This window comes from Cibotium barometz, chromosome 13 (assembly GCF_041138505.1).
Source record: "Cibotium barometz isolate CiBa-2024 chromosome 13, ASM4113850v1, whole genome shotgun sequence".
NCBI lineage: Eukaryota > Viridiplantae > Streptophyta > Polypodiopsida > Cyatheales > Cibotiaceae > Cibotium > Cibotium barometz.
In genome coordinates, this window is record NC_141058.1 from 10,984,279 (window position 1) to 11,004,653 (window position 20,375).

The 20,375-nt window shown below is 38.7% G+C and overlaps 1 protein-coding gene across 1 annotated transcript; it reads right to left on the bottom strand.

Moving 5' to 3' along the window:
* Nucleotides 1-14,881: 14,881 nt before the first annotated feature.
* On the bottom strand, nt 14,882-19,712 carry LOC147632361 (uric acid-xanthine permease-like). Its single transcript, XM_086807185.1, has 12 exons — nt 19,217-19,712; nt 18,819-18,888; nt 18,556-18,645; nt 18,256-18,306; nt 17,943-18,085; nt 17,695-17,862; nt 16,878-17,024; nt 16,677-16,796; nt 16,403-16,533; nt 16,096-16,277; nt 15,545-16,009; nt 14,882-15,327 (listed from the first exon to the last, which is right to left on the bottom strand). The coding sequence occupies exons 1-12, from the start codon at nt 19,556-19,558 to the stop codon at nt 15,194-15,196; spliced, it is 2,043 nt and encodes a 680-aa protein (XP_086663311.1). The 5' UTR covers nt 19,559-19,712; the 3' UTR covers nt 14,882-15,193.
* Nucleotides 19,713-20,375: the final 663 nt, after the last annotated feature.

Consider the following 20,375-nt stretch of genomic DNA (forward strand, 5'->3'; position numbering starts at 1 on the left):
TAGAGCTTGTAAGCTCTCCTTTGTCTTGAGGGATTGAGGGTTCTACTCTTGTTTGAAGCAAGAGTGGCCACCAATTCACTTTGGAGAGGATTAGGCAAAAAACAATTGAATTATTAGAAAATTCAATGTAAATGGCTTAGGCTAGGAGCAGAGTAACAGTGAAAAAACACCATTAAGCTTTTACAAAGGGGGGGCTTCTATTTATAGGAAAAAGTGAGCCTCTAACCAAGCAAACTAATTCTAGAATTTTCTAGATTAGTTTGGTCAATTTTTGACCATTTTTGGGTCAGTTTAGCTTACTTTTTGGATCTAGTTGAAACATGAGAGAGGAAAGATGAAAATATCTTTCCATGCATAAAATCAATTTTAATGAGAATAACACTTTTGAAAGAAAAATAAATCCTTTATGCATCTTTCTATGCATAAAATCAATTTTATGGGAATATCACTAGGCCTTTTCTCTTCTACTCAAATATTCACCACCTCTAGATGAGGAACAACTCATGGCCAGGTTCATTTGGGGAATGAATGAACCTTTGGACACATTGGTCAAAAATGCCAAACCAGTGTCCATGGCTAAAGCTGTAACAATGGCAATGGATTTTGCCAAAGCCTTTGTAGTAAAGGTCCCGTCGAAAGCTGCACCCTCTAACCTTAAAAGATTCCAAGCCCAGGGAAGTACTTCAAACTTTCCACCCCCGAAGAGGCAGCAAGGCCCGAATTAGAATCAGGATGCAGAAAGATTCTGAAGTGAAGGAAGACCCTTCCCCCAAAATACTTTCTCAGCAGCCCCACCTCTTTCAAGAAATCAGAAGGATGAACTCAGAAGTGAAAACCGATGTTTTGGATGCCAAGGTTTTGGTCACCAACTGAAAGACTTCCCGGACTCCTGCCATGTCAAGGGGACAGGGAAGTCAAGGACCCCGAATTCAGAGACCAACCCCTTCATACTAGTCTAATCAGGGTCCGTCTCGTCCAAGCTAGGGAAACCCCAGAAGAACCCCAACTCAGCCATCTGCCTCTGTCTAGAGTAACCTCCTTTCCAAAATTGGGGCAACCAAAGAGAAAGAGTTCCACCTTAGACTGCACAGCAGCCAGAGCAGTCACAATTTCAGATGTAGTAGAAGAGGAAAGAGAGCAGATCTTTGCTGCAATTGAAAACCAAGGACCTAACCGTCAGTTCTCAGTCATCCATACCCCAGTAGAATATCAGGGTAAGCCTTTTAAGCTTTTGATTGATTCAGGCAGTTCTCATTCATTCATTTCCCCTGGATGCTTGCGTAAGCTAGTCTTAGAATAGAAATCAGGGAAACCTATGCAAGTTGAATTGGCCAGTGGGAAGACTCTTTTCACTCACCATGAGACAGATCTTATCCAGTTCAAACTAGATGGTAATGTAACCGACTGTCAGTTCAAAGTCTTACCTCTGGGAGTTTTTGACGGGATCCTTGGACTGGATTGGCTCCACAAAAATCAAGCTGACATACACTGTCATAATGGAACCATTTCCTTCCATGACCTTCACGGAAACAAAGTTCAAGGAACTCGAGTTTCCGGATCCCCAGACCTTTAGTTAGTAAAAGCTTCTAAGTTGCTGAAAGGACTTAGGAAGGAGCAGCAAATTTATGTTATCAAGGCAAAAGAACCAAAATGGTTAAGTGAATTTGATGATCTATTCCCAGTAGGAATAACTGAAATGCCTCCAATTTGGGAAGTAGATCATGTGATTTAATTGACCCCCGGAGCTCAGCCAGTAGCCCTGGGCATGTACAAAATGCCAGTTCTTGAAGCCATTGAACTCAAGGAATAGCTTAGATAGCTATTAGAACAAGGGTTTGTAAGACACAGTGTTTCACCTTGGGGTGTGCCAGTTCTCTTCAGAAAAAGAAAGATGGAACGCTTAGACTCTGTGTGTGGACTACAGAGGTCTAAATCAGCTCTGACAGTTAAGAATAAGTATCCTATCCCAAGAATTGATGAGATTCTTGATAGGCTAAATGGAGCCCAGATCTTCACAAAGATAGATCTCAAATCCGGGTATTACCAGATCAGGATCAATGATCAAGATATACCAAAAACAGCCATCAATACTCGCTATGGGCATTATGAATTTATTGTCATGCCATTCGGATTAACTAATGCCCCAACTACATTCAATCACCTAATGCAGGACATCCTCAGAGAATACTTGGATGATTTTGTTTGAGTTTTCTTTGATGACATTCTGATTTACTCAAAGAATACAGCTGACCATGAGACTCATGTCAGAAAAGTTCTTGAGATTCTAAGGAAGCACCAACTCTTTGCAAAAAAGGGAAAATGCACTTTCTCTACCAACCATGTTGAATACTTGGGCTTTCTGGTATCCAAAGATGGAATTTCTCCAGATTTCGCAAAAGTCCAAGCAGTCATAGATTGGCCTGAACCAAAGACAGTGAAAGAAGTCAGAGGATTCTTGGGAGATTGACTGGTTGGTATGGAATTCTTATACCAAAGTATGCTCTCATAGATTCCCCCCTGACTAACCTTCTCAAAATAGAATACCCCATTTCAGTGGTCTGCCAGGTGCCAGAGTGCTTTTGATAAGCTGAAGACCACCTTGGTAACCAGTCTCGTTCTGAAGCTACCAGATTTCTCTCTACCTTTTGAGGTAGTAACTGATGCAAGTGGTTTTGCCCTGGGAGGTGCACTCATGCAGGAAGGTCATACAGTGGCCTATGAATCCCGAAAGCTCCAAACGCACGAGAGAAATTATGCTGTCCACGACCTGGAATTACTTTCAGTAGTCTATGCCTTAAAGTTGTGGAGACATTACCTACTGGGAAAAAGATTCACTTTGATGACAGATCATCAAAGCTTAAAGTGGATCTTTACTCAGAAGGACCTCAACATGCGCTAAAGAAGGTGGATGTAGACCCTGCAGGAATTTGATTTTAAAATCAAGTATCGCCCATGCAAAGAAAATGTGGTAGCAGATGCCCTTAGTAGAAAAGCCTCCTTGCTTGCAATTACTGTAATATCAAATCCTTTGATTATTGAAGCAAGAGAGAAGATCATGCAGGATAGATTCTTTGGCCCTATTGCTACCCTACTTATGCAGGAAAGCAAAACTCCTTAGGAGTTGAACAGAGTTCAAGGGTAAAGCTTGGATGATGGCATTATGTATTATAATCGCAGGCTATGCATCCCCAATGATGAGGGAACCAAGGATCAAATTCTGAATGAAGCCCATGATAGCCTTATAGCCGGACATCCAGGTTTCATCAAAACCTACATGTCTGTAGAGAAAAGCTTCTTTTGGCCTGGTATGAAAAAGGATGTACTGAATCATGTACGTCAATGTCTGACATGCCAAAAAGTCAAAGCTGAAAGAGTAAAAATGCCTGGGAGGCTACATCCATTGGACATCCCCCAGATGAAGTGGGAATGTATCAGTATGGACTTTATTACTGGATTACCTTCAGTGCAATCAGGTTACAACTCCATTTTCGTGGTAGTTGACAGACTAACCAAAGTTGGCCATCTGATCCCAGTAAAAGAAACCTACACTGCAGTGGATGTGGCCAGAGTGTTCCTCAAAGAAATCTTCAGATTACATGGCCTACCCAGGAGAATAGTAAGTGATCAAGATCCCAAGTTTACTTCAAGGTTCTGGACTGCATTTTTCGAAGCAGTGGGAACTTTCTTGGATCTCAACACACCTTATCACCCCAAGACCGATGGCTAAACTGAAAGGGTAAACCAAGTATCGAAGATATACTTCGGTCATGCTATGTCAGGGAACCCAAGAAGTGCCAAAAACTGTGAATTTTACTCATAACTAATTAGTTTTTGACCTTCCCTCTTCTAAAAGATTGGTGTCCACTCTTGTTTCAAAAAAGAGTAGAACCCTCAAACCATCAAGCCAAAGGAAAGCTCTCAAATTATCTATGTAAGTTGGAGATTCTTCTCTTTTCCATCTCTTTTATGGTTTTTTATGATTTTTGTTTTCTCTAAAATGAAATGATGTTATGCCTCATTGAAAAAAGGCATTCCCCTCTCTTCTTTAGTAAATCCAACCATTCTTTATCCTAGATGATTGATTATTGGATAAAATCAAGTTTTTTATAATGTTTCTCTTAAATAAGTAGAAAATGTTTAGATTAGAATGATTTAAATACTCTTGGTGAACTTCTAATTAGTTTTAGTGAGCTAAAAATTGAAAAATGGTCAGCCATACAAAGGAGGTTATGGCGAAGTTTTTTGAAAATTTATGAAATAAATTTCATCTTTTATTAATCAAAAAGAGTAATCCCCATCGTTAGAGTATTCTAAAAGTGTCATTTTCATTCATGCATAGAAAGATGTATATTGATTAATTTTTATAAAAGAATGATTTTTAATAGAATTAAATTCTATGAAAGATACTTATTGATAATTTTTATTATGAAAGTGTTACTTTCTTCATTATGGATTTTTATGCATAAAATAATGCATAAAAGTATATTTTTTTAATTACAAAAGAGTTACTTTCATCATATTGATTTTTATGCATAAAAGAATTTTTTTATTATAAAAGTGTTACTTTTATCATTATTGATTTTTATGCATAAAAGTATGCATAAAAGAATATTTTTTTATTATAAAAGTGTTACTTTTATCATTATTGATTTCTATGCATAAAAGTATGCATAAAAGAATATTTTTTAATTATAAAAGTGTTACTTTTATCATTATTGATTTCTATGCATAAAAGAATATTTTTTAATTATAAAAGTGTTACTTTTATCATAATTTTTTATATGCATAAACATATGCATAAAAGATATTTTTTAATATTAAAAGTGTGATTTTCATCATAAATGATTTTTACGCATAAACATATGCATAAAAGATATTTTTTTATATATTAAAAGTGTGATTCTCATCATAAATGATTTTTATGCATAAAAGATATTTTTTTATATTAAAAGTGTGATTTTCATCATAAATGATTTTTATGCATAAACATATGCATAGAAGATATTTTTTTATATATTAAAAGTGTGATTTTCATCATAAATGATTTTTATGCATAAACATATGCATAAAAGATATTTTTTTATATTAAAAGTGTGATTTTCATCATAAATGATTTTTATGCATAAACATATGCATAAAAGATATTTTTTTATATTAAAAGTGTGATTTTAATCATAAATAATTTTTATGCATAAACATATGCATAAAAGATATTTTTTTATATTAAAAGTGTGATTTTAATCATAAATGATTTTTATGCATAAACATATGCATAAAAGATAAATTTTTAAATATTAAAAGTGTGATTTTCATCATAAATGATTTATATGCATAAACATATGCATAAAAGAAATTCATTCATGATAAAGGAGTGATTTTCAACATAAATGATTTTTATGATGGAAAATAAAATAATCAACTTTTATGCATACCTCTATGCATGAAATTCAATTATGATAAAAGTCACACTTTTATAAAAAAATAATCAACTTTTATGCATATCTTTATGCATGAAATTCAATTATGATAAAAGTCACACTTTTATAATAAAATAATCAACTTTTATGCATACCTTTATGCATGAAATTCAATTATGACAAAAGTAACACTCTTAAAATAAAATAATTAACTTTTATGCATACCTCTATGCATGAAATTCAATTATGATAAAAGTCACACTTTTATAAAAAAAATAATCAACTTTATGATAAAAGTCACACTTTTATAATAAAATAATCAACTTTTATGCATACCTTTATGCATGAAATTCAAATATGATAAAAGTAACACTTTTGATATAAAAATTTGTCTATTATGCATACTTCTATGCATGAAATAAAAATGATAAAAGTAACACTTTTGATATAAAAATTTATCCTTTATGCATACTTCTATGCATGAAAATAAAAATGATAAAAATAACACTTTTGATATAAAAATTTATCCATTATGCATACTTCTATGCATGAAAATAAAAATGGTAAAAATAACACTTTTGATATAAAAATTTATCCATTATGCATACTTCTATGCATGAAATAAAAATGGTAAAAATAACACTTTTGATATAAAAATTTATCCATCATGCATACTTCTATGCATGAAAATAAAAATGGTAAAACTAACACTTTTGATATAAAAATTTATCCATTATGCATACTTCTATGCATGAAATAAAAATGGTAAAAATAACACTTTTGATATAAAAACTTATCCTTTATGCATGATATTAAAATTCAATTTCTCCATGATTATAATGAAATTCTTTCAATTAATCTAGGATGATAATTCCTAGAATATGGTAGGAAGTCCTCTTTTTATGCTTTGAATGAAATTATTTTATGCATAATTTTTATAAAAATTTTGCCATAGCTCCGCTGCTATGACTGATAAATCTCAATTTTTCTAAGGGATAAAGCTTATCATTAAGGAAATAATTAAAATGATCTCTAATTGGATTATCAATCCATAATGGATTGAATCATCAATATACATAAACTAAAATCATAGAAAAAAGCCATTAATTTGGCCTCAAGCATAGCTTAATCTTGGGTTAAGGAAAAGCTTTATGAAAAGCTCGATTTGGATTGAGAATGGGTCATGAGTATGACCATTTCTTGAGTGAGAGAGAGAAATTACATAAAAACCATTAGAATTTAAACATAAATGAAAATTAACTTCAATAGCATTTATTAAATTATGTAACTCTTCACTACTATTCACCAATTAACTTCAATAGCATTTAAAAAACCATACCAATTAAGCTTCTCAAGCTTGAGAGGGGTTGAGAAGAGAGAAACATTGAGAAATTATAGAAAAGATCAATATTCACTAATTACCTTACAAATTGCTTGATTCTTTGTTCACGGTAGAGGCCCCCAACCAATCAATTGGTTAAGTATGTTGATGGAGCCACCAATGGGGATTGAAGAAAGAGTGAAGCTCCAAAAACTAGTGAATTATTAATGAATTCACAGTTCTTGCTTAGGTGGAGTAGAGTAACGATGCATAAACACTATATCTTTTTCAACAAGGGGGAGGCTTCTATTTATAGGAAAAATTGAGCTCCTAAGCAAACAAACTGATTCTAGAATTTTCTAAATCAGTTTGGTCAATATTTGACCATTTTTAGGTCAGTTAAGCTAACTTTTTGGAACTAGACTTGAATGAGGAGAGAGGAGAGATGAAATATCTCAGTTTTTATGAGTTTAAAACTCATTCAAGCATGTGAAATATGCACCTCCTTTAAAGAACTCCCCTTCCTTACATATGTGTCATAATGAAATTATTTTAATATTGCTCATAGTTTTTTACTAATAAACCTTGTACATTTTCAACTCTTCATCTTATGTGAAATATGCACCTCCTTTAAAGAACTCCCCTTCCTTACATATGTGTCATAATGGAATCATTTTAATATTGCTCATAGTTTTTTACTAATAAACCTTGTACATTTTCAACTCTTCATCTTATGTGAAATATGCACCTCCTTTAAAGAACTCCCCTTTCTTACATATGTGTCATAATGGAATCATTTTAATATTGCTCATAGTTTTTTACTAATAAACCTTGTACATTTTCAACTCTTCATCTTATGTGAGCATTTACTCATTTTTGGGTATCTTCTTTTACAAATTAGATTTATCTCCTCCCTACACATGGATTGATGCTATTGGCCCATAGGAACCTTAATTGGACCATAATCCAAAAATTTCTGAAAATCTAGACCCTTAGGCTAAGGTCCTTTATACCCATTTCCAATTAATTCCAATTGCACATTGGAAAGTTCTTTTTGAATTTTTGTGTCAGGGGAACTTATTTTAATAAGATGAGATAATTTTCTATCCAAAAATATTAAAAATTTGAATATTCTCTCTCTAGAATATTTTCTCTCTCTAGGTTAAAACAGTTAGAAACAAGTCTTTTATATTTCTGAAGAGGGATTGATTACAGGGGAAGATGCTGGACATTTTTAGAGGCTGGGGAGGAATCTTACAAAGGAAGCAATGCAGAGGCATGATAAGCTCAAGTGGGAGCTTGCCATGAAGTCAGAGATGGATTCTCTGAAGAAAAATGGAACTTGGGATTTGGTGCCAATGCCTAATGGTAAAAAAGTATTGCCATGCAAATGGGTTTACAGGCTCAAAGAGATACCAAATGCTAGGCCGAGGTATAAAGCCAGACTGGTTGCCAAAGGCTTTAAGCAGGAATATGGTGTTGACTTTGATGAGATCTTTTCTCCTGTGGTTAAGATGACTACCTTGAGGACTGTCTTAGCCTTGGTTGCACATGAGAACATGGAATTGGTCTAGATGGACGTGAAGACTGCTTTTCTTCATGGTGATCTCCATGAGGAGATATACATGCAGCAGCCTGAGGGTTTTGCAGTAAAGGGGAAAGAGGATCTTGTGTGTAAGCTCAAGAAGAGCCTTTATGGTTTGAAACAGGCACCAAGGGAATGGTATCATAAATTTGATGCTTTCATGAAATCCCAAGGCTTCAGGCGAAGTGACACAGATCACTGCTTGTACACCAAGAGGGTATCAGATGGTAGTTTGCTAATTCTCATTTTATATGTTGATGATATGCTTATTGCCAGCAAATCTCTCAAGGAGATGGATGTCTTAAAAAAGGGTTTGCATCAGACCTTCGACATGAAGGATTTGGGACATGCCAGCCACATTTTAGGTATGCGTATCACTCGAGACAGAAATCAGCATTTGCTTTATTTGTCTCAAGAGGAATACATTGGCAAGGTCTTGCATAGGTTTCATATGGAGGGGGGAAAGACTATTTCTACTCCATTGCCTCCACACGTGAAACTCAGTGCTAAGGACAGCCCGCAGAGTGATTCTGAGAGGGCAGAGATGGCCAAGATACCTTATGCTTCAGCTTGCGGTAGTCTCATGTATGCCATGGTTGCTACACGGCCCGACATTGCCTTTGCAGTGGGAGTCATTAGCAGATATATGGCAAACCCTGGGAAGAAACATTGGGATGCAGTGAAAGGTGTCATGAGATACCTGAAGGGTACGAAGGAGATGTGCATTTGCTTTGGTAAGCATGATGCCATTGTTCATGGGTACACAGATTCAGACTATGCAGGTCATCCAAATAACCGGAAGTCTACTACCGGTTATGTTTTCACTTTTACAGGTGGTGCAATTTCATGGATATCTCGTGTACAGGGATGCATTGCCTTGTCTACTATACTGAGGCAGAGTATTTTGCAGCTGCTGAGGCTTGCAAGGAGGCCTTATGGCTTGCTCGGCTTGTGGCAGATTTGGGATTCCCTGGTGATGTTCCGTTCTTGCATTGTGACAGTCAGAGTGCCATCCAGCTGGCACGAAATCCTGTTTTCCATGCAAAGACGAAGCATATTGATGTGAAGTACCACTTTATCCGTGAGGTGATTGATAGCAAGTTGCTTCAGCTTGTCAAGATTCACACGGATGATAATCCTACAGATCTTCTGACGAAGAGTTTACATGCCGAGCGGTTTGCACACTGCAGATCACTCATGGGTGTTGGATGAGGCCATTTACAGATTTGTGTTGGTCTTGTATATCATTGTATACTTGCTTTTTTTTTTCTCACTCTCCTACGGGCATATTGCCTTTAAGTGTGGGAGGTTGTTGGGGTGTAAAGGCCCTATGTAACATTTGTAGTTTGTATACAATGTGAAACCGGTTCGTTGAACCGGTTCCACCCTAACTCTAACACATGAATAAAACTCATGGGTTGTGGTGTGCCCATTATCCATTCTTCACACCCACACATTGTTGACTCTCGTCTCCTACTCTCCCGTCAACTCTCCACTCCCGACATCAGTATTCAATTCTTTGTTTTCAATAAACTTGCATTCCTACTTTCTAGGAAGACCTTGATAATCTCACTAAGTCTGCATGCTGGCCTTCTTTCAAGGCATTTAGAAAGGACATGTTCTTAAGGATCTCCCTTGTTTTCTCTTGGAATGCACAAATTCCAAGATAAGGTCAAGGTGAGAATGTGTACAACATGACGGCATCCTTCTAGATGTAGTAGTATATGCAAGTTGACAAAGCCTTATCGATTATTCTTGTGATCACCTTTTTCAATAATTATAAGGGGCGTGATATCTTTAAATTTAAATTTACTAGAGGGGGGAAAAAATTCTATGAGCTGAAAATTTTAAAAGTACAGGAGGGTTATAATAATATATTGCAAAAGTAATAGGAGGTATGCATAAAATAGGGGAAATCAGGCTACAGAGGGGTTTTAAAATATGCCTTTGAACACACGTGATACAAACTTTTTTGGAAGGTGGAGGCCCCGGGCCGCCACTGCAACCTCACTCTACTATCTTCATGCAGAGAGTTAATGGTAATTGACAACACCACTTTTTCAGACCGCAAAAGCATATGGTTGACCTCCTCAAAAAGATAACTCCTCATCTATTCAAGAATGTTTACAAGACACAATTTTGGTTTTTCTCAAGGAAAGATCAAGGGGACCTGGAGTGTAGCTCCGTGTTCCACCATGAAGGTTCCTTACACAAACATTAAGTGTACCTCTTTGCACCCGTGTTTGTTTCCACAATGTCTTTTTTGTGTTTTTTTCTGTCTCATTTTGTGTGTATGTGTGTTTTTTTTCCCCTTTTTGTGGGTGTTTTCTATACGAGTATTCGAATGTTGTGCGTACAGTGCAACTAATCTAAATATGTGTGCAAGTGTATTTCCTTCAAGGTAGAGTATTATGCCACACGGTTATCAATTACAACATTGAATTACGCTTTACAACATCAAGAATCACAATTTTACATTTTCAAGAATCACAGTTTTACAACATCAAGAATCAGTATTTTCACTAATTCAATAAATCAATATCATAGCACAAAGTGACACTAAAAATAATAATGACAAACTAAAGCACACATCTCCTCCCAAAAGATGTGATTGTGTATGGTGGGTGCATATGAGTATGTGTGGATACAAGAAAAGAAAAAGCAAAAATATGCACAAAGATGGAGTGACCTAAAGCTGATTCATAATTTGAGTAGCCTCTAATCAAGTGCAATCTAGATTGTTGTGTTACTAGGTAATGTGTAGTTTAGTCAATGGGTTTAGCAGTGGGTGTGTGTGAAGCTCAAGTGAGTCCTATGAAGGTATATCTATGTTTATGAAGAACCTATGAATGTACTCTGCACTTGGCTAACACCGTGAAGGTTCACACCCATGTGAGGCTCACGTGAATGTACTGTGCACCATGAAGGTTCACACCCGCGTGACGCTCAGGTGAGGCTCACGCTTGTGAAACTCACACCTCAAGAGCCACACTAAGGAGGATGTAAAGCTCAAGTGAGTGCTATGAAGGTGGATCTATGTTTGTGTAGCACCTATGAATGTACTATATACCATGAAGCTTCACGCCCGCGAGGCTCATATTTGTGAAACCTAGCTCACACTCAAGAGCCACACTAAGGAGACTGAGGTGTGTAGGGACAAGCCCACTTTGCAACACTTGACATATAGAAATATGAGGAAATCAATCCAAGAAATCATTGTGGATCTAGGAGTATAAGGATCACACCTCGGAGACAACGATGAGGAGGCTAGAAGATATGAGACTCACACAAGTAAGCCCTCAACCGAAAATCCAAGGATAGAGGACCCACACCTTGGAGGAAACAAAAAGGAGGCCAGGGCTCGTGCCCGTGACGCTCACCACTGTAAAGAAATTAAATACAAAAACACGACACCACAAAAAATTCGCCATTGTAATAAAACAAAGTGCCAACTACAAGAAATTAATATATGCACGCAATCAACTGCTAACTCACACCAATCAGTAACTCCTTGCTAGCGGGTGGGTGAGTCTCATCTATATCCCACCCAAAATTCTTGATCAATGACTTAGCACTTATCACTTGAAAACCAATTCACATCACTAAATCAAATCTAATCCCCACAATTGTATATAGCAAACAAAAAATTGAATGCAAAGTAACTTTTAAGCCTACCTACGTAAATCAAGCAATGCACTACCAGGAGGTGGCGCCACACTGCAATGCCACCTCATAGTGGTCTCTCCCAACTTCACAATAACTTTGTGAGATTAATCCAAGAGGTGAAAGGGATTAAGAGAAGATTAGGGTGATTAAGAAGGAGGTTTAAGTTGTGACTAACCCTAGGCACAAACACTCAAAGAGATTGTTCAAAGCAATTTAACCACAGACCCTCGGAGAAAACAAACCCTAAAACCCCTAACAATCTCTCTTCCTTCTGCTATCCTCCTTGAATAATAAGGTAATTAGGAGATTAATGAATCACTTAGAGAGCATGATAGAGAACTATTGAAGTAGAGAGAGAGAGAGAAATAAAAACTGTGCTGTTTGTTCTCTCTGCACTCCTTCGTGCTGCTTCAGACGTCGGCCTCTTTCACAATAGTCGAGGCTTATTAGTTGATGAAGATTTCGCCCGCCTATGTAATAGCCCATGAAAACACAAGGGAAGGGTATGTCACTTTGGTTTAGGGTGTGTGATCGGAGAAGCTGTTGGACAAGGGCTCACCTCTGTAATAAGGGGTGAGCACAGGTTATAAGCTCTGTGCGTAGGGTTGTAGAACAGCGACGACACATCTTATGCATAGCTTGGTAGGAGGGTGGCAATGGCAGCGAGCGGCCGTGTGAGCCGAGGGTAATGGTGAGGACGGCGGCTTGTTATAGCATGCAGAGGCGCACTGTTGCGTAGGGTAAGGTGACGTGTGAGAGCAAGGCATGTGCGCCAAGCGATGGTATTTGGGTATAAGCACAAGCATGGTGATGGCAGTCGTGGTATAGGCACAAGCATGGCGATGGCATAGGAAGTCTTGCCTCCGGCGTTGGGGCAGTCGTGTTACAGACAAAAGCATAGCGATGGCAGCCATGGTATAGGCACAAGCATGGCGATGGCGTAGGCAGAGCCTTGCCTCGGGCATTGGCAGCCTGTGAGCCTGGTGGAGAGGCAATATTGCGTGCACCCATGCGAGCCAAGGAGATGGCAGGGGCAACGGATGGTGAGGGTGTGCCAAGGCCTATTTGTGCCAGGCGTTGGGAGTCACGAAGGTGGCAAGGGCAGCGATGGTGAGGGTGCGCCAAACAATGACAAGGCCTGTTTGTGCTAGGCAATGAGGCATTGAAGCCAAGAAGGTGATAACTTGACAAGGGCAGCGCGATGGCGAGGGTGCGCCAAGCGATGGCAGGGCCTATTCTACGCTAGGCGTTGAAGCCAAGGTGATGGCAGGGACAGCGATGGCGAAGGTGCGCTAAGTGATGGCAGCCATGATGGCAACCAATTGCCTTTCTTTGCCGCTCTTTTCTTGTGATTTCGCTATTTTTAGCCACACAACTCCTTAAACTATAATTACACAACACTTTAATTCTAATTAAACTTATAATCCCTACCCAATCAACTAGTTAATATCTAACCTTGCTATTACTAACTAATTTAATACTAACTCCTTTTAATTCTAACTCCTTTTAATTCTAACTAACTAAACATTTCTTTTAAGACTAATACTAACTTATTTTAATGCTAGCTCATTAACTAACCTAAAAAGCAAGAAGAGAAAAGCATGTTAATCCTACTAGAAGGCATCCTAACTGAGAAAAGGAACCAAATCTAGAACCCTAATTCTTCTTCACAAGGAGCAAAAAGATCAATCAAAACCTTATCTATTTCTACAAATCAACCCAAAAACACTTCAAATCAAACCAAAACACTTCAAAACGTCTACAATCAACCCGATCTAACCATTGACACGTTCCACATGCGTCTTTCATCACATGGCCAATGAAAACAAGCCCTACACAAGAATTCACTCAAATATTAAGAAAAAATAACCATAGCGATGCCAATGAAAAACCCAAACCCACCACACTCACTAGCTCCAAGCTAGCCAAGTGAAGAGAGCTTACTTTTCACGTGTTGTTGGGAACCTCGTTCCTTACCCGCCATCTCGTAAAAGAGGCAACCACGAAAATGCTAGCTAACACTTAAGAATACCTACCTCCCGTTGTCACGACAAGGGTTATCCACGTAGAGCTTGGAACTTCCGAGTGTTGCAAGACCATGCTCCACCACTTAAAGACAATAGCCCTCTCTCTCTCTCTCACTCACTCACACACTCTCACTAGCACACAAGTATTATCAAGAAGGCAAGAGGATAGGGTAGAGAACTAGAGCACAAGGAGCAAGAGCACACTCAATCAACACTTAAGGGAATGTCCCTTTCTCACTATAGAAATTCACTTACATACAAGGAAGTTATAAGTTTGGGTGTCCACACATAATAACTAATTGGACGTCCACTTATTGCCCAACCTTACCTAGGCTAGTCTAAGCACACATTGGGTGGATGCCACCTCTTTCACTTACATCGCTGTCTAGGCTAGTCTAAGCACACATTGGGTGGATGCCGGTTCTTTCACTTAGATGGGTCATCCCTTGAGTACATTATTAAGCGCAATTATACGATAAATACAACAATTGGAATAAGTTAGCACACATTGGGTCATCCTCTTTCACTTAGATGGGTCATCCCTAAAGTACATTATTAAGCGCAATTATACGATAAATACAACAATTGGAATAAGTTAGCGCACATTGGGTGGATGCCGGTTCTTTCACTTAGATGGGTCATCCCTTGAGTGCATTATTAAGTGCAATTATACGATAAATACAACAATTGGAATAAGTTATTAGTTCTTGTTTAAAAAGACAACACATAAGTGAGGGTGGATGCCACCTCTTTCACTTAGATCATTGTCTAGGCTAGTCTAAGCACACATTGGGTGGATGCCAGTTCTTTCACTTAGATCGGTCATCGCTTGAGTACATTGTTAAGCGCAATTATGCGAGAAATATAACAATTGGAATAAGTTATTAATTCTCATTTAAACAGACCACATAAGTGAGGGTATACAAGGATCTTTTAGGCGGTCCCCATTATGTGTGTACATTCTTTAATGACTCCGCACTGCTTGTGCATGCTCTTGGCTCGTTTTAGATGGCTTATCTCCAGTAGACCAATACACACTTCCATTAAGCTTGTCCAAGTTGTAGCTGTGTGCGTTATTGATGCATGTCGGCGGTCCGTGTTAACCTTGAGTTAATAGCCACCTTGTTGCAAAACCTATATGCACTACTCTTCAACCTCTACAAACTCGATTTCTTTATCAACTTGATTCTAGTTCTTGTATGTGTTTTTCTTGGTCATTCTCAAATGGTAAAACCAGATTGAGTAAGAAGGCTGTGAATCCTCCAATGGAGAAGCCATTAGAGATGAATAAAATTATAGAGTCTCGGAAACCTGCCATAAATCAAATGTGTGCTTAGATCACATAAGATGCTTGAATTGCATGTGTGTAACTCATCTACCAATATAAATTTACACACCATGCATGCTGCGATAAACATGCACTCACTCAGTTTTTTTTTTTGTGTGCGTGTGTGTGTGTGTGTGTGTGTGTGTGTGTGTGTGTAGAGAGAGAGAGAGAGAGAGAGAGAGAGAGAGAGAGAGAGAGTACCCCGATATCCTGCACTCCAATGTGGATTTACAGGCCATAAGTTACCCTCATTAGGATAACCAGACTGTCCAGTGATGTTCACCCACGAAGGGACTAAATTTACACCAAGGCCGATTCCCATTGCAAATGTGGCAATAAACCGGTTCCTACGAGTTAAACCTTCCCTTAAATTTATCACATGTATCCCAGAGACCACTACACTTGCAACCAGACAAGTTGTGATGGCACCTAGAATACAGTTCGGAATGGTGACAAAGATAGCTGCAAATTTGGCAAATACTCCCAACAGAAAGAGCCACACACAACAAGCATATCCAGCTCTTCGAGATGCACATCGAGATAATGAAATAACCCCATTGTTCTGTGCATAGGTGGTTAATGGTATTGATGTTCCCAATGCTGCCCAGAAGGCATTAAGACCATCAGCTAGTAAAGCACCTTGTATTGACTTCTCAAATTCAGGACCTGCAAAGAAGTTGGAGGGATGAAACAGTTTATATTGAAGGAAAAGACAACAGTTGGAAGAGAGAGAGAGAGAGAGAGAGAGAGACCGTAAGGCTTTAGCCCACTTGCTTCTGTTGTTGCAGTGACATCTCCAATGCATTCGGTAGCAGCAACTATTGAAGCAACTAGCAATGGCAAGACGGCAGGAGCATAGAATTTCAGTGGAAACTTGCGTGTCCACAGAAAGGTCACCCAATGGGCTTGAGAGATTTGTTTGCCTGTCACAAACCTGGTCATACATACAAGTTCCAAAATGGCTTCAAGGCTTTTTACAATACTCTCTTCTTCCACAGCAACATTCTGATAATAAGCAAGTTAGATTGAATAGAAATTGAGAGATCAAAGGGGAGTTACCTTAAAGTCTGGCAAATGATGCCATCACAAACTGCAGGAGGACATTGGGGCTGACTGCAAACTGTGCTGTTTGAGTAAAAAGACACGGGGGATCCACTGACTGTGTTTGATGTGATGTTATAGACAACTCCCTACAACACCACAACAGGTTAGAATCAATACCTGGAATTTCTTGTCATTACAAGACGGAGCCCATAATCTCGAAGGAACTAAAGCCTGCACCAAAAATTATCCAAATAAAACTCCAATCTGGCCACATGCCATAAAGTCTTACTTGTGGTAGGACACTGTAGCAGACAGGCTGTTGGCATACTGGTGCTGCACAATTTTCTTGACATTGTCTAACTCTCACAGCTGATGCAACTATGATTGAGATGATTAGGGCAACTATCACCTGTTCTCACCAGATCCAATACAGCATGAGTATCACTACAAAAGCTTTGAAGACTTACACACATACAAGATGGACTGATACCTGAGTGTTCCTCATGAATGGTGAGCCAAGCATCTCTACCACAATGAAAGATATAAAGACCACAAGACCCAGTCCCACATAGTACCTATGTGCAAATGGTAACACCACATCTCCATTACCTGTGCAGAGTATTTTTGCTGTCAAAACCTGCAGATGCAAGTGATGTTCAATATCAACTGCTAGGTAGTTGATTGCTTTAAAGATACCGCAGAAGATAAGACATCATTTCTGAAAGACAGGCTCAATAACTAGGACCTCTAGTCTGGGCACTGGCAAGGACATGTATCACAAGCGCCCCCTCCCTCCACCAAGGTTTCACTCATGAAATGAGTATTTGGGTTCACAATGTGGGCTTCAACAAACAACCTTTACACAATGAGCAGAAAGGTTTTTACACATGAAGACCTCTGCGTATGTGGTAAACAAGGGTATAAAATCAAAGTTTCTTGGGTATAGACGGTGAAGAAATCCCACATGGTTTTTCTCAAGGGGTCATGCATGCAGGTGGCATTCCATACATACACCAAGTGAATCCTTGGAGTGGGACACACGTACAACACTGTCTAGGATCTATTCATCTAGAAAGAGCATAACACAGGGACTGCAACCTGGCTTTGCATGACCCATTGTGATGCACATGTGGTAAACAAGAGTATAAAATCAAGCAGGTATTCTTCAAGGAGTCATGCACATTCCATAAATATACCAACTGAACACATGCACACACACACACACACACACACACACACACACACACACACACACACACACATCTAGGATTACTTATATGAAAAGAGCTTAACACAAAGACTCCAACCTGGCTGGCACAAGCCTGACCGCCACCCCATAATTCAAATCCTGTGCCCACAAGGGAAACTCCGAGAAGAACCAGACAAGTTCCAGTGACAACAGGTGGAAAAATGCGCCGAATGACTCTTGGCGAGAGAAAGGAGAGAGCAGTTTGAAACCAGCATACGACCATCACCTGATTACAATGGCATAATACACATCAATTGAGTGTATGCTAGATATTTGAAAGTTATGGCTTATTATTGAGATACTCACAGTTCCAAGTATGGCTCCATAAGCTTCCTCTTCAGTATTGCAAGGCCCCTCCAAGGGTTGTGAGCACTGCTGACAGGATCCACCAACTTTACAAGAAACTCCATTGCAGGAGCATGACATCAAATTTGGCAGAACTTGCTGGGCTGTTAACAATACAAAAATAGGTTGCCTCTAAAATCTTGAAAAACGGAATGCGTTGTAGCATGGCATCAGTTTTTCAAAATGTTTTGATCAAAGAGACAAATTCATTACATGTAAAAGCTTTTCTAAAAAGAGAACGATGTGGGTAGTAGCAAGCAGAAAATTAACTTACCCACAGGTACATAGGCAAAGGATGTACCCATGACAGACAGCAGGCCCGATCCTTAAGGAAAAACAATGTACTTTAGTCAAAAGATTGAGGTGTAAATTAAAGTTTATGGAAAAATTACTAGTAAACCTAATACTGGAGACATGAGAATGCGCGCCTGACAGCAACAGCCCATCCAGGCTGCCTGTGAGGGATGAATGAGCAACCTTGCCCATCCACCTCCCCACCCGTCCCATGGGCCAGGACTGTTACATTTCATGGTTTTACATGCATGTCAGTAGTTTCAAAAAGAGCAAAACTCACCTATCACATACTTCGTAAAAGGTAATCTGACTTGATACACCTGGATGAATGATGCAAGTGATGTCACAATCAATGCAGATGACACCATATCTGTTCATGCCACAAGGTTTAAGAAAACCAGTAGTCATGTTAGAGAACTTTATCAGATGATCATAATCAAAAGATCAAGATACAATTGTTGCCATTTCCCCTCTACATTACTCATCACAAACATAAGAATTGAAGCCACAGCAAGTAACATGCAAAGAGGGAAACATACACACATGCTTGGATTTTTGAGGTGAAGCCAGCTGAACTCGCAATTACGGCCGGTGCAGTAATGATGCCAGCTACCTGCAATTTCCCAAAGCACAGAGCTTGACAAATTGTCTTCCATGATTCATGAAATATATATGTATATATATATCTTAACTTTTATATGAAATCTATACAAAGACTAGAATCAACTGGATATATTCCTTAAATACGTAACTTACAGCTAAAACATGTGTGAACCATGTGCACTTCATTTCAAGGTACTCTTGATAATCCCAAATACATGAGTGCAGCCATAGAATGCAACCTTGTGATAGTAACAACATGATATATAGTTGTGCTTAATAATCACAACTATAGATATTAATAACGTCCACGTGTGGCAACACATATAATGAGCACTTGCCATGGCCAGTGCATGCTGCAGGCCCATTACAGCAGCCAAGAGGAAGGGAATTTTCTCGTCTTTGGTGAAGAAAGGGGGTTGCTTGGTTCTCGGGCGAAAGGGGATGCGAGGAGTGCAGAGAAAACCCCAGTCATAGTCCCCAACAAGCATGCTCCACCATGATGACCCTCTTACATTACCCTCATGAATGACACCCTCTCTCTGATCTAGCGTCGTGCAGTTGGAGCTAGCAATGGAGATGGCCCTATCCTCTTCGCTCATATATCTATTCATGTCAAAGTCTATAGCAGCCATCTCCTTGCTAACAAAACCATTGCTGTTATGCGGATTGTTCTCCTCCATAGTTCCCTCTCTATCTCTTTGGCGACTAAAATGCAGCAAGGAATTGTGCAGGGATACCAAGATCACATGCAATCAAGGGGTACTTATGCAGCAATAGGAACGCCAACGTTTAAGGAGCATAGGGGTACCAATGCATGTGAAAAATTAACAATATGCAGAAACAATAATGGTTGAATTACTCAAGTAAATGGGTACAGTGCAGTGATTGGCATGGGTGCTTAGTGAAGACAAGGAATTGTGTTAAGGTAATATGGGCTGATGGGTGTGGCAAAGAAGGTGGGTCCTTTTGAAAGGGAGGGGGGAGTACCTGTGGGTTGCGTTGGTGTATCCATGTCGCCTATTTCCAGTACTTGGGACTCGTCAACTATGAGCACGCTAGCACTGATCAGTATTATTATTAACGGGCGCTTCAAAATATTATGAGGAGCAGCGACTGTGTGGTGGCCTAGCCATGAAAACTGTGAAAGATAAAGGGCACTCCACTTGATTGAAACCCTTCGATATGAAGTCCCAGCGCGAACCTGAGACTCGTCAACTCGTTGGCTTTCCAATAACTATCCTTCGATAGGAAAAACAGCAATAAAGAAATTGGTGAATATATACATACATACATATACATATATATATAGTTCTCCAACTACAATTAATTATTGTCAAAAGTATAACTCTTACTTTCTTGTGCTTTTTGATAGCTTATGCTCGAGCTAGAAAAACATACACACACATTTTTAAAGCATCAAAGGGGCTATTTTTTCTAATGTGAACATATAAAATATCGTTATGGACGTGTTAAAAAAACTATAATTAGACTACATTG

Excerpts from the sequence above, each read along its gene's own strand:
- LOC147632361 (XM_086807185.1), bottom strand. The coding sequence starts at position 19,558 with ATGGAGGAGAACAATCCGCATAACAGCAATGGTTTTGTTAGCAAGGAG. Across the intron at positions 18,086-18,255 it reads CTTTGCCTATGTACCTGTGG|CCCAGCAAGTTCTGCCAAAT; the intron begins GTAAGTTAATTT and ends TATTGTTAACAG. Across the intron at positions 17,863-17,942 it reads ATGGAGCCATACTTGGAACT|GTGATGGTCGTATGCTGGTT; the intron begins GTGAGTATCTCA and ends CATTGTAATCAG.